The 22,632-nt window shown below is 46.8% G+C and overlaps 1 protein-coding gene across 1 annotated transcript in view; it reads left to right on the forward strand.

Moving 5' to 3' along the window:
* The window catches only part of LOC121002645, a 47,259-nt gene that overhangs the window by 19,135 nt on the left and 5,492 nt on the right, over positions 1 to 22,632 (forward strand). The window contains exons 3-6 of the mRNA XM_040434081.1: positions 11,824 to 11,928; positions 12,012 to 12,135; positions 12,215 to 12,279; positions 20,448 to 20,552. Coding sequence (XP_040290015.1) covers positions 11,824 to 11,928; positions 12,012 to 12,135; positions 12,215 to 12,279; positions 20,448 to 20,552 — 399 coding nt within the window. The remainder of the gene's footprint in view (positions 1 to 11,823; positions 11,929 to 12,011; positions 12,136 to 12,214; positions 12,280 to 20,447; positions 20,553 to 22,632) is intronic.

Raw genomic sequence — 22,632 nt, forward strand, 5'->3', positions numbered from 1 at the left:
TTATGTCCAAACCTCGGACTTGCCTACATGTTTTTATAAGTCATTGATGTAGAGTCTCTTATTTCCGAGACCCATATATAACACCCTGTCTTTTCTCCTGTCTAAAAACTAGCAACCTGTATCCCTACATGTTTCGCCGAGCCTGTCGGCGTCTTCAGGGGAAACTATCAGGTGGATATTGGGGGCGGGGTCAGGGCTTTTTAAACCTTCCGGTTAATTTTATTATCCAATCCTCTTTTGCAGGGGAGGGGAAGCTGCCGATGAGTGTGCGCTGCAGCAGCGTCCCACCAATAGGTGGGTGCCCCGTCACGCTGACTGTGGGTGTATACTATATGACCGGGCTGTTGACGTCACCTCGTTCACCTCCCGTCAGCCAGCCCGGTCATATTGGTGATGTCATTGCCAGTGCGCCCACATATGTCATTAACCTGCGTCCTGCGGCTTCATAGTAGTGTTGTGCGCATGCGCGAGAACTTTTTCTCCATTTCAGCTAACAACTGGATCTGCGCATGCCTGCGAACTTAGCTTCCGACGAGATCACAGCAAGATTTCTTTAAAGCTGTGTGGGTAGCTACTAGGGAGATGGTCAATATGGGTGTATATTGTATATTTCTTATCTTAATCACCACTTTTCTCATCTTATCAGAGGTTCACAGCAATTAATACCCTCTGGACTTATCCTCTTTTTAAATTTAGATTATAGATATGGCTTTTTTAGTACTTCCCTTATTAATATCTGTTCTCTATTCTCTATTTTTTTCTAGGTTCCTCAACCTCCTCCTGTCGGAAGCCTTCCCAGACGTGAGTATTGTTCTTATCGGTTTATATCCTAGTTGTCTCTACTACCCTACACTTTCAACTTTCTTTCACCCATCCCTGAACGTCCGTACTGCTGCTGCTCTTCCTCTGAAAGTGTAGGGTAGTAGAGACAACTAGGATATAAACCGATAAGAACAATACTCACGTCTGGGAAGGCTTCCGACAGGAGGAGGTTGAGGAACCTAGAAAAAAATAGAGAATAAAGAACAGATATTAATAAGGGAAGTACTAAAAAAAGCCATATCTATAATCTAAATTTAAAAAGAGGATAAGTCCAGAGGGTATTAATTGCTGTGAACCTCTGATAAGATGAGAAAAGTGGTGATTAAGATAAGAAATATACAATATACACCCATATTGACCATCTCCCTAGTAGCTACCCACACAGCTTTAAAGAAATCTTGCTGTGATCTCGTCGGAAGCTAAGTTCGCAGGCATGCGCAGATCCAGTTGTTAGCTGAAATGGAGAAAAAGTTCTCGCGCATGCGCACAACACTACTATGAAGCCGCAGGACGCAGGTTAATGACATATGTGGGCGCACTGGCAATGACATCACCAATATGACCGGGCTGGCTGACGGGAGGTGAACGAGGTGACGTCAACAGCCCGGTCATATAGTATACACCCACAGTCAGCGTGACGGGGCACCCACCTATTGGTGGGACGCTGCTGCAGCGCACACTCATCGGCAGCTTCACCTCCCCTGCAAAAGAGGATTGGATAATAAAATTAACCGGAAGGTTTAAAAAGCCCTGACCCCGCCCCCAATATCCACCTGATAGTTTCCCCTGAAGACGCCGACAGGCTCGGCGAAACATGTAGGGATACAGGTTGCTAGTTTTTAGACAGGAGAAAAGACAGGGTGTTATATATGGGTCTCGGAAATAAGAGACTCTACATCAATGACTTATAAAAACATGTAGGCAAGTCCGAGGTTTGGACATAAACTGCACACAGAAATACTGGCCACTTATAGTGCGACTGTCACTCCTGAAAGTTTTAATCTCCCCTCTTTTTTGTTCCCAAGCATTATGTTGGTTTTAAAAGAAATACAATAAAATTGAGTTTTATAATATTAGTCAGAGGAGTTGCAAAAATACGCCTGGTCCTAGTGGCCGTTAATAATTTGATAGATAATCAGTTCTCCCCTCCCCTGTGTTCTCTCCTGTCCTTATATTACAAACCGGATTCCAAAAAAGTTGGGACACTAAACAAATTGTGAATAAAAACTGAATGCAATGATGTGGAGATGGCAAATGTCAATATTTTATTTGTAATAGAACGTAGATGACAGATCAAACGTTTAATCCGAGTAAATGTATTATTTTAAAGGAAAAATACGTTGATTCAAAATTTCACAGTGTCAACAAATCCCCCACAAAAAAAATCACAGGAGATGGGGGGGGGGGGGGGGGGCGTAGCTATGATGCATCATCCCCTGAAGATGCTGTTTTACAGCGAAACATGTCGGGATGCAGGGTGTGTGAGTGTTAGGTTTTAGGCAGTGTTATGTGGAACAAGCTCTAATACCAGTGCAAACAAAGAAACAACCACAGTAGCAGCGAACCATAGGGACTAGGCTCAAATATATGAGCAGCCAGCAATAATTCCTATAGAAGGCAGTGGCTTCAAGGGGAATGTAGGCTATGGAGAGAGATGGATAGGAGGCGAGAGGAGGAATGCACTAATAGAAAAAGCAATAGTTGCCACTACCAGGGAATAAGTTCAATATAGATCCCAATATACTAAGGGCACGATAACAACTAACAGATCGTGACGCTCCTCCAATCTATCGCCTTCCTAGAGAGTGTACTAAACAACAGGTCAATCCCCTAGTCTCCCCTCTCCTCCCCCCCCCCCTTCCTTAACAGTCAGGTTATATGAACAGGAGGGATCCAAATAAAAAGTCCCATACATTAAGAAGGTAGCAGCAACTGGGATATTTGACTAGAATTATAAAAATATATAATACTAAAAGCTAAGAATCTAGAGCAAGCCCGCACCACTGAGATTTTTAAATATGTCTTTAGTATAGCAATAAGATTAAATAAGAATAAAAGGTCAGTATATATTAAAATAAAATAAAAGTGAAGTTTTAAAAGAAAAAACAGTACTTGATCCAAGAACGTAAATAGGTCCATAGTGACCACCAGTCAGTAATTGTGAAGTTCAAAACGTTGACAAGTACTGTGAGGTCAAAGGTTATAAAAAAATTGCAAAGAGATCCTAAGATGCCGCCTCCACATGCACTGCTGCTCCTCCTCTTCGGTCAGAAGGAGGAGGAGGAGGCGGCGCCGCGCTGAGCCGCACAGCAGGGAGTTTTAAAGAAGTCAGACTCAGGAGTGAGGCCAAGTGTGGGCAGACTGAGCGGACTTACTAAACTTGTGAGCGGGGGCACAATAACTGCTGCGCGGCCGCGTATCTTAGAGGGAACACGGGCGGCCGGGCCCTTTGTCAGCCACTTCCCCGGTAGTTACGCCACTGGGGGGGGGGGGGGGGGATGGTATAGAGGATAGATATGGGGAGGGAATATAGAGGAGAGATATGGGGGGGGAATATAGAGGAGAGATATGGGGGGGGAATATAGAGGAGAGATATGGGGGGGGGGAATATAGAGGAGAGATATGGGGGGGGGAATATAGAGGAGAGATATGGGGGGGGGGAATATAGAGGAGAGATATGGGGGGGGGGAATATAGAGGAGAGATATGGGGGGGGGAATATAGAGGAGAGATATGGAGGGGGGAATATAGAGGAGAGATATGGGGGGGGAATATAGAGGAGGGATATGGGGGGGAATATAGAGGAGAGATATGGGGGGGGGAATATAGAGGAGAGATATGGGGGGGGGGAATATAGAGGAGTGATATGGGGGGGGAATATAGAGGAGAGATATGGGGGGGAATATAGAGGAGAGATATGGGGGGGAATATAGAGGAGAGATATGGGGGGGGGAATATAGAGGAGAGATATGGGGGGGGAATATAGAGGAGAGATATGGGGGGGGGGAATATAGAGGAGAGATATGGGGGGGGGGAATATAGAGGAGAGATATGGGGGGGGGGAATATAGAGGAGAGATATGGGGGGGGAATATAGAGGAGAGATATGGGGGGAGGATATAGAGGAGAGATATGGGGGGGGGGAATATAGAGGAGAGATATGGGGGGGGGGGAATATAGAGGAGAGATATGGGGGGCACTAGGACAAAACAGCAATATAAAGAAATGTAACTGTCACGTATCACACAGGATAGGATTAGATACACAGCTCAGCAGACAGTATCACACAGGAGAGGATTAGATACACAGCTCAGCAGACAGTATCACACAGGATAGGATTAGATACACAGCTCAGCGGACAGTATCACACAGGATAGGATTAGATACACAGCTCAGCAGACAGTATCACACAGGATAGGATTAGATACACAGCTCAGCGGACAGTATCACACAGGATAGGATTAGATACACAGCTCAGCAGACAGTATCACACAGGAGAGGATTAGATACACAGCTCAGCAGACAGTATCACACAGGATAGGATTAGATACACAGCTCAGCAGACAGTATCACACAGGATAGATTAGATACACAGCTCAGCGGACAGTATCACACAGGATAGGATTAGATACACAGCTCAGCAGACAGTATCACACAGGATTGGATTAGATACACGGCTCAGCAGACAGTATCACACAGAATAGGATTAGATACACAGCTCAGCACAGTATCACACAGGATAGGATTAGATACACAGCTCAGCAGACAGTATCACACAGGATAGGATTAGATACACAGCTCAGCAGACAGTATCACACGGGATAGGATTAGATACACAGCTCAGCAGACAGTATCACACAGGATAGGATTAGATACACAGCTCAGCAGACAGTATCACACAGGATAGGATTAGATACACAGCTCAGCAGACAGTATCACACAGGATAGGATTAGATACACAGCTCAGCAGACAGTATCACACAGGATAGGATTAGATACACAGCTCAGCAGACAGTATCACATGGGATAGGATTAGATACACAGCCTCAGCAGACAGTATCACACAAGAGAAGCTGTGATCCAGGCTCAGCAGGCTGTATCTCACAGGAGAGGCTTAGATACGGCTGTGCTGGCCGCTCCCAGTGTTTGGGGCTCTGGAGATGGTGAGGGAAGCGCCTGTGGCCCTCAGTGATGTGAGGAGAGGAGCAGGAGCCATGTCTGGGTGTACTAACATGGCCGCCGGAGGTGTAGGGGGCGGGGCTAGTGCTGACTAACCAGTGTGCCGGGCGGGGCCAGCCCTGTGACGTCACACCGCAAAGCATGCTGGGAGAGGAAAACTCCAGGAACCTGAGGGAAAGAGGAAGTTCTGCTGGAAACGTCCTGTAAAGAGGCTCTGATGTCCGGACAGCGGGAGGGAGAGCCCCGGCATGAGGAGGAGCAGGTACCGGGGAGCCGGGGGCCGCAGTCAGTAGTGCAGTGTATGATGTCTGTCGCAGCTGGTGCTTCAGTAGTGCAGTGTGTGATGTCTGTCACAGCTGGTGCTTCAGTAGTGCAGTGTATGATGTCTGTCACAGCTGATGCTTCAGTAGTGCAGTGTATGATGTCTGTCACAGTTGATGCTTCAGTAGTGCAGTGTGTGATGTCTGTGGCAGCTGGTGCTTCAGTAGTGCAGTGTATGATGTCTGTCACAGCTGATGCTTCAGTAGTGCAGTGTGTGATGTCTGTCACAGCTGGTGCTTCAGTAGTGCAGTGTGTGATGTCTGTCACAGCTGATGCTTCAGTAGTGCAGTGTGTGATGTCTGTCACAACTGGGGCTTCAGTAGTGCAGTGTATGATGTCTGTCACAGCTGATGCTTCAGTAGTGCAGTGTATGATGTCTGTTGCAGTTGATGCTTCAGTAGTGCAGTGTGTGATGTCTGTCACAGCTGATGCTTCAGTAGTGCAGTGTATGATGTCTGTCACAGCTGATGCTTCAGTAGTGCAGTGTGTGATGTCTGTCACAGCTGGTGCTTCAGTAGTGCAGTGTATGATGTCTGTCACAGTTGGGGCTTCAGTAGTGCAGTGTATGATGTCTGTCACAGCTGATGCTTCAGTAGTGCAGTGTGTGATGTCTTTGGCAGTTGATGCTTCAGTAGTGCAGTGTATGATGTCTGTCACAGCTGGTGCTTCAGTAGTGCAGTGTATGATGTCTGTCACAGCTGATGCTTCAGTAGTGCAGTGTGTGATGTCTGTCACAGCTGGTGCTTCAGTAGTGCAGTGTGTGATGTCTGTCACAGCTGATGCTTCAGTAGTGCAGTGTGTGATGTCTGTCACAACTGGGGCTTCAGTAGTGCAGTGTATGATGTCTGTCACAGCTGATGCTTCAGTAGTGCAGTGTATGATGTCTGTTGCAGTTGATGCTTCAGTAGTGCAGTGTGTGATGTCTGTCACAGCTGATGCTTCAGTAGTGCAGTGTGTGATGTCTGTCACAGCTGATGCTTCAGTAGTGCAGTGTATGATGTCTGTCACAGCTGATGCTTCAGTAGTGCAGTGTGTGATGTCTGTCACAGCTGATGCTTCAGTAGTGCAGTGTGTGATGTCTGTGGCAGCTGATGCTTCAGTAGTGCAGTGTGTGATGTCTGTGGCAGCTGATGCTTCAGTAGTGCAGTGTGTGATGTCTGTGGCAGCTGATGCTTCAGTAGTGCAGTGTGTGATGTCTGTCACAGCTGGTGCTTCAGTAGTGCAGTGTGTGATGTCTGTCACAGCTGGTGCTTCAGTAGTGCAGTGTGTGATGTCTGTCACAGCTGGTGCTTCAGGTAGTGCAGTGTATGATGTCTGTCGCAGCTGATGCTTCAGTAGTGCAGTGTATGATGTCTGCTCACAGCTGGTGCCTTCAGTAGTGCAGTGTATGATGTCTGTGGCAGTTGATGCTTCAGTAGTGCAGTGTGTGATGTCTGTCACAGCTGATGCTTCAGTAGTGCAGTGTGTGATGTCTGTGGCAGTTGATGCTTCAGTAGTGCAGTGTATGATGTCTGTCACAGCTGGTGCTTCAGTAGTGCAGTGCTATGATGTCTGTGGCAGTTGATGCTTCAGTAGTGCAGTGTGTGATGTCTGTGGCAGTTGATGCTTCAGTAGTGCAGTGTATGCTGTCTGTCACAGCTGGTGCTTCAGTAGTGCAGTGTATGATGTCTGTGGCAGTTGATGCTTCAGTAGTGCAGTGTGTGATGTCTGTCACAGCTGATGCATCAGTAGTGCAGTGTATGCTGTCTGTCACAGCTGCTGCTTCAGTAGTGCAGTGTATGATGTCTGTGGCAGTTGATGCTTCAGTAGTGCAGTGTGTGATGTCTGTGGCAGTTGATGCTTCAGTAGTGCAGTGTATGATGTCTGTCACAGCTGGTGCTTCAGTAGTGCAGTGTGTGATGTCTGTCGCAGTTGATGCTTCAGTAGTGCAGTGTGTGCTGTCTGTCACAGCTGATGCTTCAGTAGTGCAGTGTGTGATGTCTGTGGCCGTTGATGCTCTCAGTAGTGCAGACTGTGTGATGTCTGTGGCAGTTGATGCTTCAGATAGTGCAGTGTGTGATGTCTGTCACAGCTGATTGCTCAGTAGTGCAGTGTATGATGTATGTCAACAGCTGATGCTTCAGTAGTGCCAGAGTGTGATGTCTGTCTCACAGATGATGCTTCAGTAGTGCAGTGTGTGATGTCTGTCACAGCTGATGCTTCAGTAGTGCAGTGTATGATGTCTGTCACAGCTGATGCTTCAGTAGTGCAGTGTGGTGATGTCTGTCACAGTTGATGCTTCAGTAGTGCATGTGTGTGATGCCTGTTGCAGCTGGTACTTCAGTAGTGCAGTGTGTGATGTCTGTCACAGCTGATTCTTCAGTAGTGCAGTGTGTGATGTCTGTCACAGCTGATGCTCTCAGTAGTGCAGTGTATGATGTCTCTGTCACAGCTGGTGCTTCAGTAGTGCAGTGTGTGATGTCTGTCACAGCTGGTGCTTCAGTAGTGCAGTGTATGATGTCTGTCACAGCTGGTGCTTCAGTAGTGCAGTGTATGATGTCTGTTGCAGCTGGTGCTTCAGTAGTGCAGTGTATGATGTCTGTGGCAGTAGATGCTTCAGTAGTGCAGTCTATTATGAGTGCCGCAGGATCCTCCCCGCAGTCTGCTGGATGTGATGGGGTTGGTGCTGCTGCGGGGGAGGGTCTCCCAGTGGACGTCCTATGACAGACCTGGAGGAGGAGCGCCGCCGATCCAGCAGCAGCCGCCACGTCCATCGGGGCTCGTGACCACGGCACCTGGAGCCGCAAAAACCTGGAACTATAAAACAGGATAAAAAAAATAATTCTAATCACCCCCCCCCTCCCCAAAACAACACACGTCGCGGGCGCTTCCGTCTGAGGAAACGCCGTCACTATTAAATATACAAAGATTTGGTACAAACGGCAAAATAAAAAATCCGTCATCCACAATACGGCGTCAGTGAGGAGCAGAGACTATGGCTACTTTCACACTTGCGGCAGGATGGATCCGGCAGGCTGTTCACCCTGTCGGATCTGTCCTTCCGCTATTTCGCCGTGCCGCCGCTCCGTCCCCATTGACTGTAATGGGGATGGGGCGGAGCTCCGGCGCAGTACGGCAGTTCGCGGTGAGAGGCCGTCGGACTAAAAAGTCAGACATGCAGCACTTTTAGTCCGGCGGCCTTTCACCGTGTTGCACTGGAGCTCCGCCCCCATCCCCATTATAGTCAATGGGGACGGAGCGGCGGCACGGCGAAATAGCGGAAGGACGGATCCGACAGGGTGAACAGCCTGTCGGATCCGTCCTGCCGCAAGTGTGAAAGTAGCCTAAGGGCTCATGCACTCGACAGTCTGCCCTCCGAGCCATAGAGTCCGTGAGTGGGCATACATGGTGCACACGGGAGCGCACATAGGTTACCATCATATAAGTGCAGGACAATGAGCCCGCGGGCGCCCGATGCGCACAGTATCAATGTAACCGTGTGCACCATGTGTGCCGCTCCAGGACGTATGGCTCGCTCACGGACTCTATGCATGAGCCCTAAGAATGCGCACACGTTATGGCGGTCAGAAGATGGGGATGCAGAGAAAACATTTGGTTTTTATTCCCAAAGTTTTTATTTTTTCAGTATTAAAACCCAATAAAACCTGTATAAATGTGGTGTCGCTGTAATCGCACCGACCGGAGGATGAGGGGAACCGGCCAGGAAACGCTGGGACAGCAAAACCAGGAAACTGCCCGAATTGGGGGTGTTTTTTTTATCCCCCAGTTGGAATTTTCCTGCTTCCCACTACATTGTGTAGAACCGTAACTGGCGCCATTACAAAGTACAACTGGTCCCACAAATAACAAGTCCTCGTCCGGCGATGTTAACGTCCTCGTCATCTGTGTTAATGGGAAATAAAAAAGTTATGGCTCCGGGAAGGCTGGGAGTAAAAAATGAAATGGAAAATTTCCCTTTTAGGAATTTTCAGACTTTTAACCCCTTCATGTTAGGGTCCATTCACACGTCCGTAGTGTATTGCGGATCTGCAATACACCCGGCCGGCACCCCATAGAACTGCCTATTCTTGACCACAATTGTGGACAAGAATAGGACATGTTCTATTTTTTTCCGGAGCCGTGGACCGGAAGATCGAGACTGCGCTCCCGAAATGTGGATGCAATTTGCGGAACGGATGCGGACGCATTCTACGGACGAGTGAATGGACCCTTAAAATGTAAAATCCATAGAATCCAATGTTACTTGTTCACAGTTGCTGCTTCCAGCTTTTTAAATACCATGTGACTATAAAGGACCAATCAGAGAGGAGGTTCCCCATGGTCCGCTCCATGACTACTTGCCCATCATCCCTATCACACTGGGGATCCCTCTGTACCAGCCGGGAGGGTGAGGTCCTGTTTAGGTAACTGTCCTGTTTGGCTGTGAGGTCCATGACCCGTGGACCATTCAGCTTCCTCTGATTAATGGCCTTCACTGGACCCCCCCCCCCCCCTTATCTCTCACCAGGTCCGGCCCTTAGGGGTCCCGTCCAGGCTGGAGATGCAGAGCCACGCGCTGCTTTTCTAGACCCCTCTTTATATTCCATCTTCTCGTGTCCTGGTTTGTAACTTGCGCAGGGCGTGTCCCACATGCTGCAGGCCACGTGGGGCTCCGCACAGTCACACCTACGTGGTCACAGGTTATAGTCCCCTCACTGTCCAGTCAGTCCTGCAGATACAGCTCAGGCAGTTCTAACGTTCCGCTCCTTCCGGTGCAGCCTCCATGTGAATGATGAACCGGATCTGGTCTCGAGCTGCTGGGGGACAATTTATTATGTAAATTGGGGCCTTCGAAAAAACAACGTCTGGCTCCGGCCCCAGAATCGGGTCGTTGGTCAATATTTGACCTGAACTAGAGATGAATTGGATCAAGAAGGAAGAACAGAAATCTTCTTCAAGTCCCTCCATGACCGGTCCGGCCGCCATCTCCGGCGTCTTCCCTCCTGGTCTCCGGTTCACCCAGAAGACTTCCTCCGGGTGAACTGGACATTCCTGTAGACCCTCTTATAAAGTAGTAGTGTCAAAGGGGTTTTCTGGAATTATCATATTGATGACCGATCTTCAGGATAGGTCATGAGATCGGGGGGCTCCTACTCCCGGGACCCCACCAATCAGCTGTATGAAGAGGCTGCTGCGCTCGGTGACCTCTTATGCCTCTTCCAAGGCCATGTGATGTCACATTCACCGGTCACAGCTGCGATATCAAGCACAACCACTTTACTAAAGACGGCGCTTGGTGACCTGCGAGAAGACTGCAACGCTCACCGGCGAGCCACGGTCTCCTCAAACAGCTGATTGGTCGGGTGTATCACAACTTCAGCCAGGGATTGTATGTAGGGGTCGTGTGAGGGTGCACCATACTTTACACTGCTGTGACCTCAAACATGGAGGAACTGCCCTGACGAGATCTTCCAGTCATCAATAGAGAGAAGACCTCATCTCCTCTGATTTCTCCCCAAATTCCCATCATCTCCGGTCATTATAAGCATTTCTATGGGATTTCATGCGGATTCTACATTGACTCTTCTTCCATTCAGGCTCCTGTGATATAGGATCGTTCGATGACATCATCAGTACCAGATAATGGATGGAGACGGGGACAAGATGGCGGAGAGGATATTAAATCTTACCCTAAAGATACTCTTCCTGCTTACTGGAGAGGTGAGAGGTTCTGATGATGTCACATTACATCATTATCTATAGTAATTACAGGAGATGTGACTGGAGAGGTGAGAGGTTCTGATGATGTCACATTACATCATTTCTATGGTAATTACAGGGGATGTGACTGGAGAGGTGAGAGGTTCTGATGATGTCACATTACATCATTATCTATGGTAATTACAGGGGATATGACTGGAGAGGTGAGAGGTTCTGATGATGTCACATTACTTCATTATCTATGGTAATTACAGGGGATGTGACTGGAGAGGTGAGAGGTTCTGATGATGTCACATTACACCATTATCTATGGTAATTACAGGTGATGTGACTGGAGAGGAGAGAGGTTCTGATGATGTCACATTACACCATTATCTATGGTAATTACAGGTGATGTGACTGGAGAGGTGAGAGGTTCTGATGATGTCACATTACACCATTATCTATAGTAATTACAGGTGATGTGACTGGAGAGGTGAGAGGTTCTGATGATGTCACATTACATCATTATCTATGGTAATTACAGGGGATGTGACTGGAGAGGTGAGAGGTTCTGATGATGTCACATTACATCATTATCTATGGTAATTACAGGGGATGTGACTGGAGAGGTGAGAGGTTCTGATGATGTCACATTACACCATTATCTATGGTAATTACAGGTGATGTGACTGGAGAGGTGAGAGGTTCTGATGATGTCACATTACACCATTATCTATGGTAATTACAGGTGGACATGGCTGTAGACGTGAGGACTCTGGAATGTACATGGTGACATTTATTATTATGTCTTCCATGAACAGGATTACTCCACGGTGAAGAAGACGTCTAGTAATCTGATACATGAGAAGAAGAATGAGAAGATCCTAGAAGTCGTCCACAAGATGATGGGGCTGCTGACTGGAGAGGTGACACCGCCGGGAATGCGGGGACATTATACAGTCACAGCACTGGAGGGGTCTGGGTGATGACGGTGTCATTGTGTTGTCAGGTTCCTATAAGGTGTCAGGATGTCGCTGTCTATTTCTCCATGGAGGAGTGGGAGTATTTAGAAGGACACAAGGGTCTGTACAAGGAGGTGAAGATGGAGGAGGACCAGCCCCTCACATCTCCAGGTAACGGACAGGACTAAATACAAATGTCCTGGAATTCTCTGTCTGTGAAGTCTGAGTCCAGTCTCTGTGTCTCCTGCAGAGAGATCCAGTCAGAGGACAACACCAGAGAGATGTCAGCGTCCTCTCCTTCCACAGGATGGTCAGGTAACCGAGATTTTCCCTATCGCTGGTCACTGCTGCGTCCAGATATGGGGGGCCGGGGGGGGCGACGACAAAACAGCAACATAATGAAATGTAACCAGTATGTAACTGTCATGCGTATCACACACAGGATAGGATTAGATACACAGCTCAGCAGACAGGGTTAGATACACAGCTCAGCAGACAGTATCACACAGGATAGGATTAGATACACAGCTCAGCAGACAGTATCACACAGGATAGGATTAGATACACAGCTCAGCAGACAGTATCACACAGGATAGGATTAGATACACAGCTCAGCAGACAGTATCACACAGGATAGGATTAGATACACAGCTCAGCAGACAGTATCACACAGGATAGGATTAGATACACAGCTCAGCAGACAGTATCACACGGGACAGGATTAGATACACAGCTCAGCAGACAGTATTACACGGGATAGGATTAGATACACAGCTCAGCAGGGAGTATCACACAGGATAGGATTAGATACACAGCTCAGCAGACAGTATCACACAGGACAGGATTAGATACACAGCTCAGCAGGGAGTATCACACAGGATAGGATTAGATACACAGCTCAGCAGACAGTATCACACAGGATAGGATTAGATACACAGCTCAGCAGACTGTATCACACAGGATAGGATTATATACACAGCTCAGCAGGGAGTATCACACAGGATAGGATTAGATACACGGCTCAGCAGACGGTATCACACAGGATAGGATTAGATACACAGCTCAGCAGACAGTATCACACAGGATAGGATTAGATACACAGCTCAGCAGACAGTATCACACAGGATAGGATTAGATACACAGCTCAGCAGACTGTATCACACAGGATAGGATTATATACACAGCTCAGCAGGGAGTATCACACAGGATAGGATTAGATACACGGCTCAGCAGACAGTATCACACATGGTAGGATTAGATACACAGCTCAGCAGACAGTATCATACAGGATAGGATTAGATACACGGCTCAGCAGACAGTATCACACACGAGAAGCTGTGATCCAGGCTCAGCAGACAGTATCTCACATGAGAGGCTTAGATACGGCTGTGCTGGCCGCTCCAGTGTTTGGGGCTCTGGAGATGGTGAGGGAAGCGCCTGTGGCCCTCAGTGATGTGAGGAGAGGAGCAGGAGCCATGTCTGGGTGTACTAACATGGCCGCCGGAGGTGTAGGGGGCGGGGCTAGTGCTGACTGACCAGTGTGCTGCTGTAACGTTACATTACCCTACTTTGTGAGATTTCCCTACCTCCTAACTTTTGGTCGCACTGCTAATGATGTGAGGAGGCGTTCCTTAGTTTTGACGATCTGCGCATGCGCAAACGGACAGTTTATGGAAAATCTCAGCAGAGTTCAACTGCACACCGGGACACTGCGCATGCGCTGGAGATCCTCAGTAGGAAATATTACGGCCCAGTGCGCAAGCGCGCCTAACTCCAGAAGATCCATCCAATCTCCGCGCCTGCGCAGTGTGGGGTAGGGAGATCTCATGGCCATATTTTCTGTTAAATTATATATATATACAGTACAGACCAAAAGTTTGGACACACCTTCTCATTCAAAGAGTTTTCTTTATTTTCATGACTATGAAGGCATCAAAACTATGAATTAACACATGTGGAATTATATACATAACAAACAAGTGTGAAACAACTGAAAATATGTCATATTCTAGGTTCTTCAAAGTAGCCACCTTTTGCTTTGATTACTGCTTTGCACACTCTTGGCATTCTCTTGATGAGCTTCAAGAGGTAGTCCCCTGAAATGGTCTTCCAACAGTCTTGAAGGAGTTCCCAGAGATGCTTAGCACTTGTTGGCCCTTTTACCTTCACTCTGCGGTCCAGCTCACCCCAAACCATCTCGATTGGGTTCAGGTCCGGTGACTGTGGAGGCCAGGTGATCTGGCGCAGCACCCCATCACTCTCCTTCATGGTCAAATAGCCCTTACTTTCAAAGTTTTCCCAATTTTTCGGCTGACTGAGACTGACCTTAATTTCTTAAAGTAATGATGGCCACTCGTTTTTCTTTACTTAGCTGCTTTTTTCTTGCCATAATACAAATTCTAACAGTCTATTCAGTAGGACTATCAGCTGTGTATCCACCTGACTTCTCCTCAACGCAACTGATGGCCCCAACCCCATTTATAAGGCAAGAAATCCCACTTATTAAACCTGACAGGGCACACCTGTGAAGTGAAAACCATTTCAGGGGACTACCTCTTGAAGCTCATCAAGAGAATGCCAAGAGTGTGCAAAGCAGCAATCAAAGCAAAAGGTGGCTACTTTGAAGAACCTAGAATATGACATATTTTCAGTTGTTTCACACTTGTTTGTTATGTATATAATTCCACATGTGTTAATTCATAGTTTTGATGCCTTCAGTGTGAATCTACAATTTTCATAGTCACCATAGGTTACCAGACAAGTCCCCGGATGTTAGGGATTCTGATATAGACCTCTCTGACGTGGAAGAAAGGGAAGCGGGTCAGTTATTTTCTAACGACGCTACATTATCAGAAGACGAGGAAGCAGGGAGTTGCCTATTTCGACCTGAGGACACTCAAAACCTACTTAAAGCTGTCAGAGCGACAATGCAACTTGAGGATGTGAAACAGCCTAAGTCAACAGCAGACCTAGCTTTTCAGGGATTAGGCCCCAGGAAGCATAGGGTCTTCACCATTCACGAAAATCTCCAAGCGTTAATTAAAAAGGAATGGAAAAATCCAGACAGGAAATTTTTTATCCCAAATTCAGTTAAAAGGAAATATCCCTTTGAAGAAAAAGTAGCAGCTATTTGGGACAAGGCCCTACAGTAGACGCCCCGGTAGCAAAGACGCCAAGAAATCTGCATTGCCATTTGATGATTTGGGAGCCTGTCAGACCCATTAGACAAAAAAGCTGATATTTATTTAAAAAGGGCGTGGGAATCGACCTCTGCTTGCCTGAGGCCAGCAGTCGCAGCCTCCTGGGTTTCAAGATCACTGCATATCTGGTTAGAACAGCATCTCGGGAAAAGTCAAGAGAGGAACTTTTAGCTTCCCTTCCTACTTTTTTTTAAAGCCGCTGACTTCTAGCAGATGCCTCCACGGATATGATTCGATTTTCGGCCAGATCGTCCGCCATGTCTAATGCGGCTAGGAGAGCTATCTGGCTGAAATCCTGGAAAGCGGATCAGGGCTCGAAGGCCAGACTCTGCTCCATCCCTTGTGAAGGTGACAGACTTTTTGGGTCTTCTCTTGATGACATACTTGAAAGAGCCTCAGATAAAAAGAAGGGCTTTCCGGTTCCCCAACATCCCCCCTTTTTTCGTAAATACCAGAGTAAAAAACAGAGGGGTAGACAGTACGATAGAAGGGAAAAGGATAGATTTCCTAAGAAATCCGGAGGTTTCCTTTTTAAGCCCCAGGACCCAAGATCTAAGGATAAGCAATGACGCCGAGTCCCAGGTGGGGGGAAGATTATCTTTTTTCTCCCAGCCTGGAAAACGGTAACCAAAAACGGTTGGATCCTGGGGGGATTGGAGAAGGTTTCCGGCTGGAATTTCTGACCCTTCCCCGGGATTCATTCGTTCAAACAGACTGCCCCAAAGACCAGATCAAAAGACAGGCCTTAGAGTCAGAGATCTTACTTCTTCTGCGCAAGGGGGTGGTAGTCCCGGTTCCACAGGCAGAGAGGGCAAGGGATTTTACTCTCCTCTTTTTTTTGTGAGGAAACCCAATGGCTCCTTCCGAGTAATCCTAAACTTAAAGAAACTAAACAGGTTCTCAAATACAAGAAGTTTCGTATGGAGACCATAAGATCAACCATAGAACTCCTATCAAGAGATTGCTGGATGGCGACTCAGGACTTAGAGGGCATATTACCATGTGCCAATTCATGCGTCCTCCCAAAAAATTAAGAACGGCGGTCTGGGTTCAGGGAGAGTGTCTACACCTGCAGTACAAAGCCCTGCCATTTGGGGTTTCACAAGCCCCAGAATCTTTACGAAAGTGATTGCGGAGGTGGCTTCCTTTCTAAGATTGTCAGGGGTTCCGTTACTGCCATATCTAGACGATTTCCTGTTTATTTCCCAAACAAAAGAAAAATTAACCAAAACATCAGTGTTTCCTGCTCCCTGTTAAAGAACCTGGGCTGGAAAATAAATTGGGAAAAGTCTTGCCTGTCACCATCTCAGACCTGTGTGTTTTTAGGCATCCTCTTAGATTCCCGGGTAGAAAAAACGTTCCTTCCATCTACCAAGATAATTTCCATCAGGGAACACGTTTGGGATCTCTTCAGGTCTTACCTCTGCTCTTTCAAAAGGCGATGGCAGTACTGGGCCACCTGACAGCAACAATTCCGGCGGTCCCATATGCGCAGGCCCATACGAGAAAACTACAGTCCTGCATCCTTCATCAATGGGACGGTTGCCAAACGTTGTTAGATCGGACGTCTCTCCTTTGGTGGACAGTGCCAGAGAATCTTTCGGCAGGGTACCCTGGTCTTTTCAGGATCCGATACTAATAACTACGGATGCCAGCCCATGGGGGTGGGGGGCTCACTCCAAGAACAAAGGCTGGCAGGGGAGGTGGGATTTGAACACCAGGAAAGCCACCTCAAACTTCAAAGAGCTAAAGGCAGTGGAAATGGCGTTAAAATCAGTAGTTCCGGGCATATCCCACAAGAAAATAATCCTATACTCGGACAACTCAACACAGTAGCATATGTCAACCATCAAGGGGGAACGAGGGTACCCTCTCTGGCAAAACTTTGTCAGCAGATTTTCCAGCTGGCAGAACAGAAACATCTGTCCCTGTCGGCAGTCCCATAAAAGGGAAGGAGAACATAGTGGCCGATTTTCTGAGCCGCGTCCAGCTAAAACAGGGAGATTGGTGTCTAAACCCAGAGGTATTCTCCCAGTTAGCTAAAAATTTGCCTCCCCACGGTAGACCTCTTTGCCTCCAGGAAGAACAAAAAAGTAGAGAGATTCTTCTCCCTGAACTGTTCGACAATCCAACAGCCCTAGACGGATTGGCGCAGATTGGTCACAGGAGGAAGGTTATGCCTTCCCTCCTTTTTCCCTAATTCCGCAAGTCCTAAAGAAAGTCCAGAAGGAAAAAGCTATAATTACCCTGATTGCCCCATATGGCCAAAAGATCCTGGTACTCCTACCTGCTAAACTTAGATATAGCACCCCCCTGGATTCTGCCTCCTCGGGAGGATCTATTGTATCAAGGCCCGATTCTGCATCCCAATCCAAAAATCTTGCACCTGGCAGTGTGGAGACTGAAAGGGGATATGGTTAGGTCGAGGTCTTTCCCAGTCGGTAGTTACCACCATTTTGGGTAGTAGGAAATCTACGGCTAGGAAATACAATAAGATCTGGGAAGTCTTCTCCTCTTTCCTAGGTATCAGTCCTGACCCTTTCTCTCCTCCAATGTTTCAAGATCCTAGACTTTTTACAAGTGGTCTGGACAAGGGGCTTAAGGCTTCCACCCTGAGAGTTCAGGTGGCAGCTTTGAGTTACTTTTTCGATGTGCAGCTGGCCCTTCATCCTTGGGTAAAAAGGTTTCTATCAGCAGCCTCCAGGATCCACCCTTCGATAAGACCTTTGTCCCCTCCTTGGGACTTAAACACGGTCTTGACGGCCCTGTCACAGAAACCTTTTGAACCTCTGTCAGAGATCCCCATAGACATGCTCTCCTTTAAAATGTCCTTTTTACTGGCCATTACATCCGCTAGAAGGAATTTAGAGATATAAGCCTTCTCGGCTTTTCCACCGTATACCCAGATCTTAGATGACAAGGTTATCATCCGGCCACTCCCGTCCTTTCAGCCAAAAGTGGTTACGGACTTCCACAGAAGTCAGGATGTTATCCTTCCATCCTTTTGCACAAATCCTTCCAATAATTTAGAAAGGGAGTATCATTGCCTTGACGTTAAAAGATGTCTGTTAACTTATCTGGAGTCTACTTCGGCCTGGAGGTTAGAAGAAAGCCTCCTTATTCAGTTTTGGGGTAAGAATAAGGGGCGAAAAGTGTCCACGGCAGTCATTGCTAGATGGGTCAAAAGGGTCACAGCTGGTGCTTCAGTAGTGCAGTGTATTATGTCTGTCACAGCTGATGCTTCAGTAGTGCAGTGTATGATGTCTGTCACAGCTGGTGCTTCAGTAGTGCAGTGTATAATGTCTGTCACAGCTGATGCTTCAGTAGTGCAGTGTATGATGTCTGTCACAGCTGATGCTTCAGTAGTGCAGTGTATGATGTCTGCCACAGCTGATGCTTCAGTAGTGCAGTGTATGATGTCTGCCACAGCTGATGCTTCAGTAGTGCAGTGTATGATGTCTGTCACAGCTGGTGCTTCAGTAGTGCAGTGTGTGATGTCTGTCACAGCTGGTGCTTCAGTAGTGCAGTGTGTGATGTCTGAGGTAGTCGATGATTCAGTAGTGCAGTGTACTGGAGAGGTGAGAGGTTCTGATGATGTCACATTACATCATTATCTATGGTAATTACAGGGGATGTGACTGGAGAGGTGAGAGGTTCTGATGATGTCACATTACACCATTATCTATGGTAATTACAGGTGATGTGACTGGAGAGGTTCTGATGATGTCACATTACACCATTATCTATGGTAATTACAGGTGATGTGACTGGAGAGGTGAGAGGTTCTGATGATGTCACATTACACCATTATCTATGGTAATTACAGGTGATGTGACTGGAGAGGTGAGAGGTTCTGATGATGTCACATTACACCATTATCTATGGTAATTACAGGTGATGTGACTGGAGAGGTGAGAGGTTCTGATGATGTCACATTACACCATTATCTATGGTAATTACAGGGGATGTGACTGGAGAGGTGAGAGGTTCTGATGATGTCACATCACATCATTATCTATGGTAATTACAGGTGATGTGACTGGAGAGGCGAGAGGTTCTGATGATGTCACATTACACCATTATCTATGGTAATTACAGGGGATGTGACTGGAGAGGTGAGAGGTTCTGATGATGTCACATTACATCATTATCTATGGTAATTACAGGTGATGTGACTGGAGAGGTGAGAGGTTCTGATGATGTCACATTACATCATTATCTATGGTAATTACAGGGGATGTGACTGGAGAGGTTCTGATGATGTCACATTACACCATTATCTATGGCAGGGATCAGCAACCTTCGGCACTCCAGCTGTTGTGAAACTACAATTCCCAGCATGCTCCATTCATTTCTATGTAAGTTCTTAGAAGAGCAGAGCAAGTATGCATGCTGGGAGTTGTAGTTTCACAACAGCTGGAGTGCCGGAGGTTGCCTACCCCTGATCTATGGTAATTACAGGGGATGTGACTGGAGAGGTGAGAGATTCTGATGATGTCACATTACATCATTATCTATGGTAATTACAGGGGATGTGACTGGAGAGGTGAGAGGTTCTGATGATGTCACATTACACCATTATCTATGGTAATTACAGGGGATGTGACTGGAGAGGTGAGAGGTTCTGATGATGTCACATTACATCATTATCTATGGTAATTACAGGTGATGTGACTGGAGAGGTGAGAGGTTCTGATGATGTCACATTACATCGTTATCTATGGTAATTACAGGGGATGTGACTGGAGAGGTGAGAGGTTCTGATGATGTCACATTACATCATTATCTATGGTAATTACAGGTGATGTGACTGGAGAGGTGAGAGGTTCTGATGATGTCACATTACATCGTTATCTATGGTAATTACAGGTGATGTGACTGGAGAGGTGAGAGGTTCTGATGATGTCACATTACATCATTATCTATGGTAATTACAGATGATGTGACTGGAGAGGTGAGAGGTTCTGATGATGTCACATTACACCATTATCTATGGTAATTACAGGTGATGTGACTGGAGAGGTGAGAGGTTCTGATGATGTCACATTACGTCATTATCTATGGTAATTACAGGTGATGTGACTGGAGAGGTGAGAGGTTCTGATGATGTCACATTACACCATTATCTATGGTAATTACAGGGGATGTGACTGGAGAGGTGAGAGGTTCTGATGATGTCACATTACATCATTATCTATGGTAATTACAGGTGGACATGGCTGTAGAAGTGATGGACTCTGGAATGTACATGGTGACATTTATTATTATGTCTTCCATGAACAGGATTACTCCACGGTGAAGAAGATGTCTAGTATTCTGATACATGAGAAGAACAATGAGAAGATCCTAGAAGTCGTCCACAAGATGATGGAGCTGCTGACTGGAGAGGTGACACCGCCGGGAATGCGGGGACATTATACAGTCACAGCACTGGAGGGGTCTGGGTGATGACGGTGTCATTGTGTTGTCAGGTTCCTATAAGGTGTCAGGATGTGCTGGCTGCTCCCAGTGTTTGGGGCTCTGGAGATGGTGAGGGAAGCGCCTGTGGCCCTCAGTGATGTGAGGGAGGAGCAGGAGCCATGTCTGGGTGTACTAACACTATCTATAAATAATCCGCCAACGTTATGTAGAGTGGCCGGCCAATTCATAACTTCAGCGTCACCAGCACTGGTCTACATCTCCGCCAGCTTCCTTGCTGTCTTACATTTAGACTAGGGATGAGCGGATCGACTTTGGATGAAACATTCAAAGTCAATTTGCATAAAACTTTGTTCTAATACTGTACGGAACAGGAGCTCCGTACAGTATTAGAATGTATTGGCTCCAATGAGTGGCATCTTGGAACCGAACCAGAGTTCGGGAAATGTTTTTTTACAGTACAAATTAATTTATGAAGTTATGGCGCGAAGTCTCGCGATACTTCGTGAAGCAATAACTTCGACTCATCGGAGCCAATACATTCTAATACTGTACGGAGCTCCTGCTCTCCCTCCAGCTCCTGCTCCGTACAGTATTAGAACAAAGTTTTATGCGACTTGACTTCGGATGTTTCATCCAAAGTCAATTCGCTCATCCCTAATTTAGACCATTTTCCCTGCCCACGCCACCCCCACTCTTTTAGACCTGGCGTGAGCAGAAAAAAGTCGCAGATTGCGACACAAATAAGCCCAATATGAGTATTTCTGCTCGTAAATTACCCTCTTTACTACTTACTAATTGTGCGATTTTAGGCAAATTCTTAAAAGGGTTCTCCAGGTATCCCGAGAAATACACGCGTTCCGTGGACCTGTGGAAGAAATTTGGTTTCAGTGCTACTTACTCCTTTGCTCTGTCAATGCCGCCGTCCCAACTGCAGTTGCACAGGCCACGAGCTCTTGTCCCACGGGATGTGTGCGTTTTTCCTGTTCATTTGCATTTATTAATATGTTGCATATAGTAATAAATACTAATGAACAGGAAGAGAAGCGCACACATCCCGTGGCATCAAGAGCTCGTGGCCTGTGCAGCTGCAGCTGGGGCGGCGGCACTGACAGAGAAAAGTATAAATCCAAGCAGTGCCTCCGAAAATACAGGGAGTGCAGAATTATTAGGCAAGTTGTATTTTTGAGGATTAATTTTATTATTGAACAACAACCATGTTCTCAATGAACCCAAAAAAATCATTAATATCAAAGCTGAATATTTTTGGAAGTAGTTTTTAGTTTGTTTTTAGTTTTAGCTATTTTAGGGGGATATCTGTGTGTGCAGGTGACTATTACTGTGCATAATTATTAGGCAACTTAACAAAAAACAAATATATACCCATTTCAATTATTTATTTTTACCAGTGAAACCAATATAACATCTCAACATTCACAAATATACATTTCTGACATTCAAAAACAAAACAAAAACAAATCAGTGACCAATATAGCCACCTTTCTTTGCAAGGACACTCAAAAGCCTGCCATCCATGGATTCTGTCAGTGTTTTGATCTGTTCACCATCAACATTGCGTGCAGCAGCAACCACAGCCTCCCAGACACTGTTCAGAGAGGTGTACTGTTTTCCCTCCTTGTAAATCTCACATTTGATGATGGACCACAGGTTCTCAATGGGGTTCAGATCAGGTGAACAAGGAGGCCATGTCATTAGATTTTCTTCTTTTATACCCTTTCTTGCCAGCCACGCTGTGGAGTACTTGGACGCGTGTGATGGAGCATTGTCCTGCATGAAAATCATGTTTTTCTTGAAGGATGCAGACTTCTTCCTGTACCACTGCTTGAAGAAGGTGTCTTCCAGAAACTGGCAGTAGGACTGGGATTTGAGCTGGACTCCATCCTCAACCCGAAAAGGCCCCACAAGCTCATCTTTGATGATACCAGCCCAAACCAGTACTCCACCTCCACCTTGCTGGCGTCTGAGTCGGACTGGAGCTCTCTGCCCTTTACCAATTCAGCCACGGGCCCATCCATCTGGCCCATCAAGA

Source organism: Bufo bufo, chromosome 5 (assembly GCF_905171765.1).
Source record: "Bufo bufo chromosome 5, aBufBuf1.1, whole genome shotgun sequence".
In the NCBI taxonomy this organism is placed as follows: Eukaryota; Metazoa; Chordata; class Amphibia; order Anura; family Bufonidae; genus Bufo; species Bufo bufo.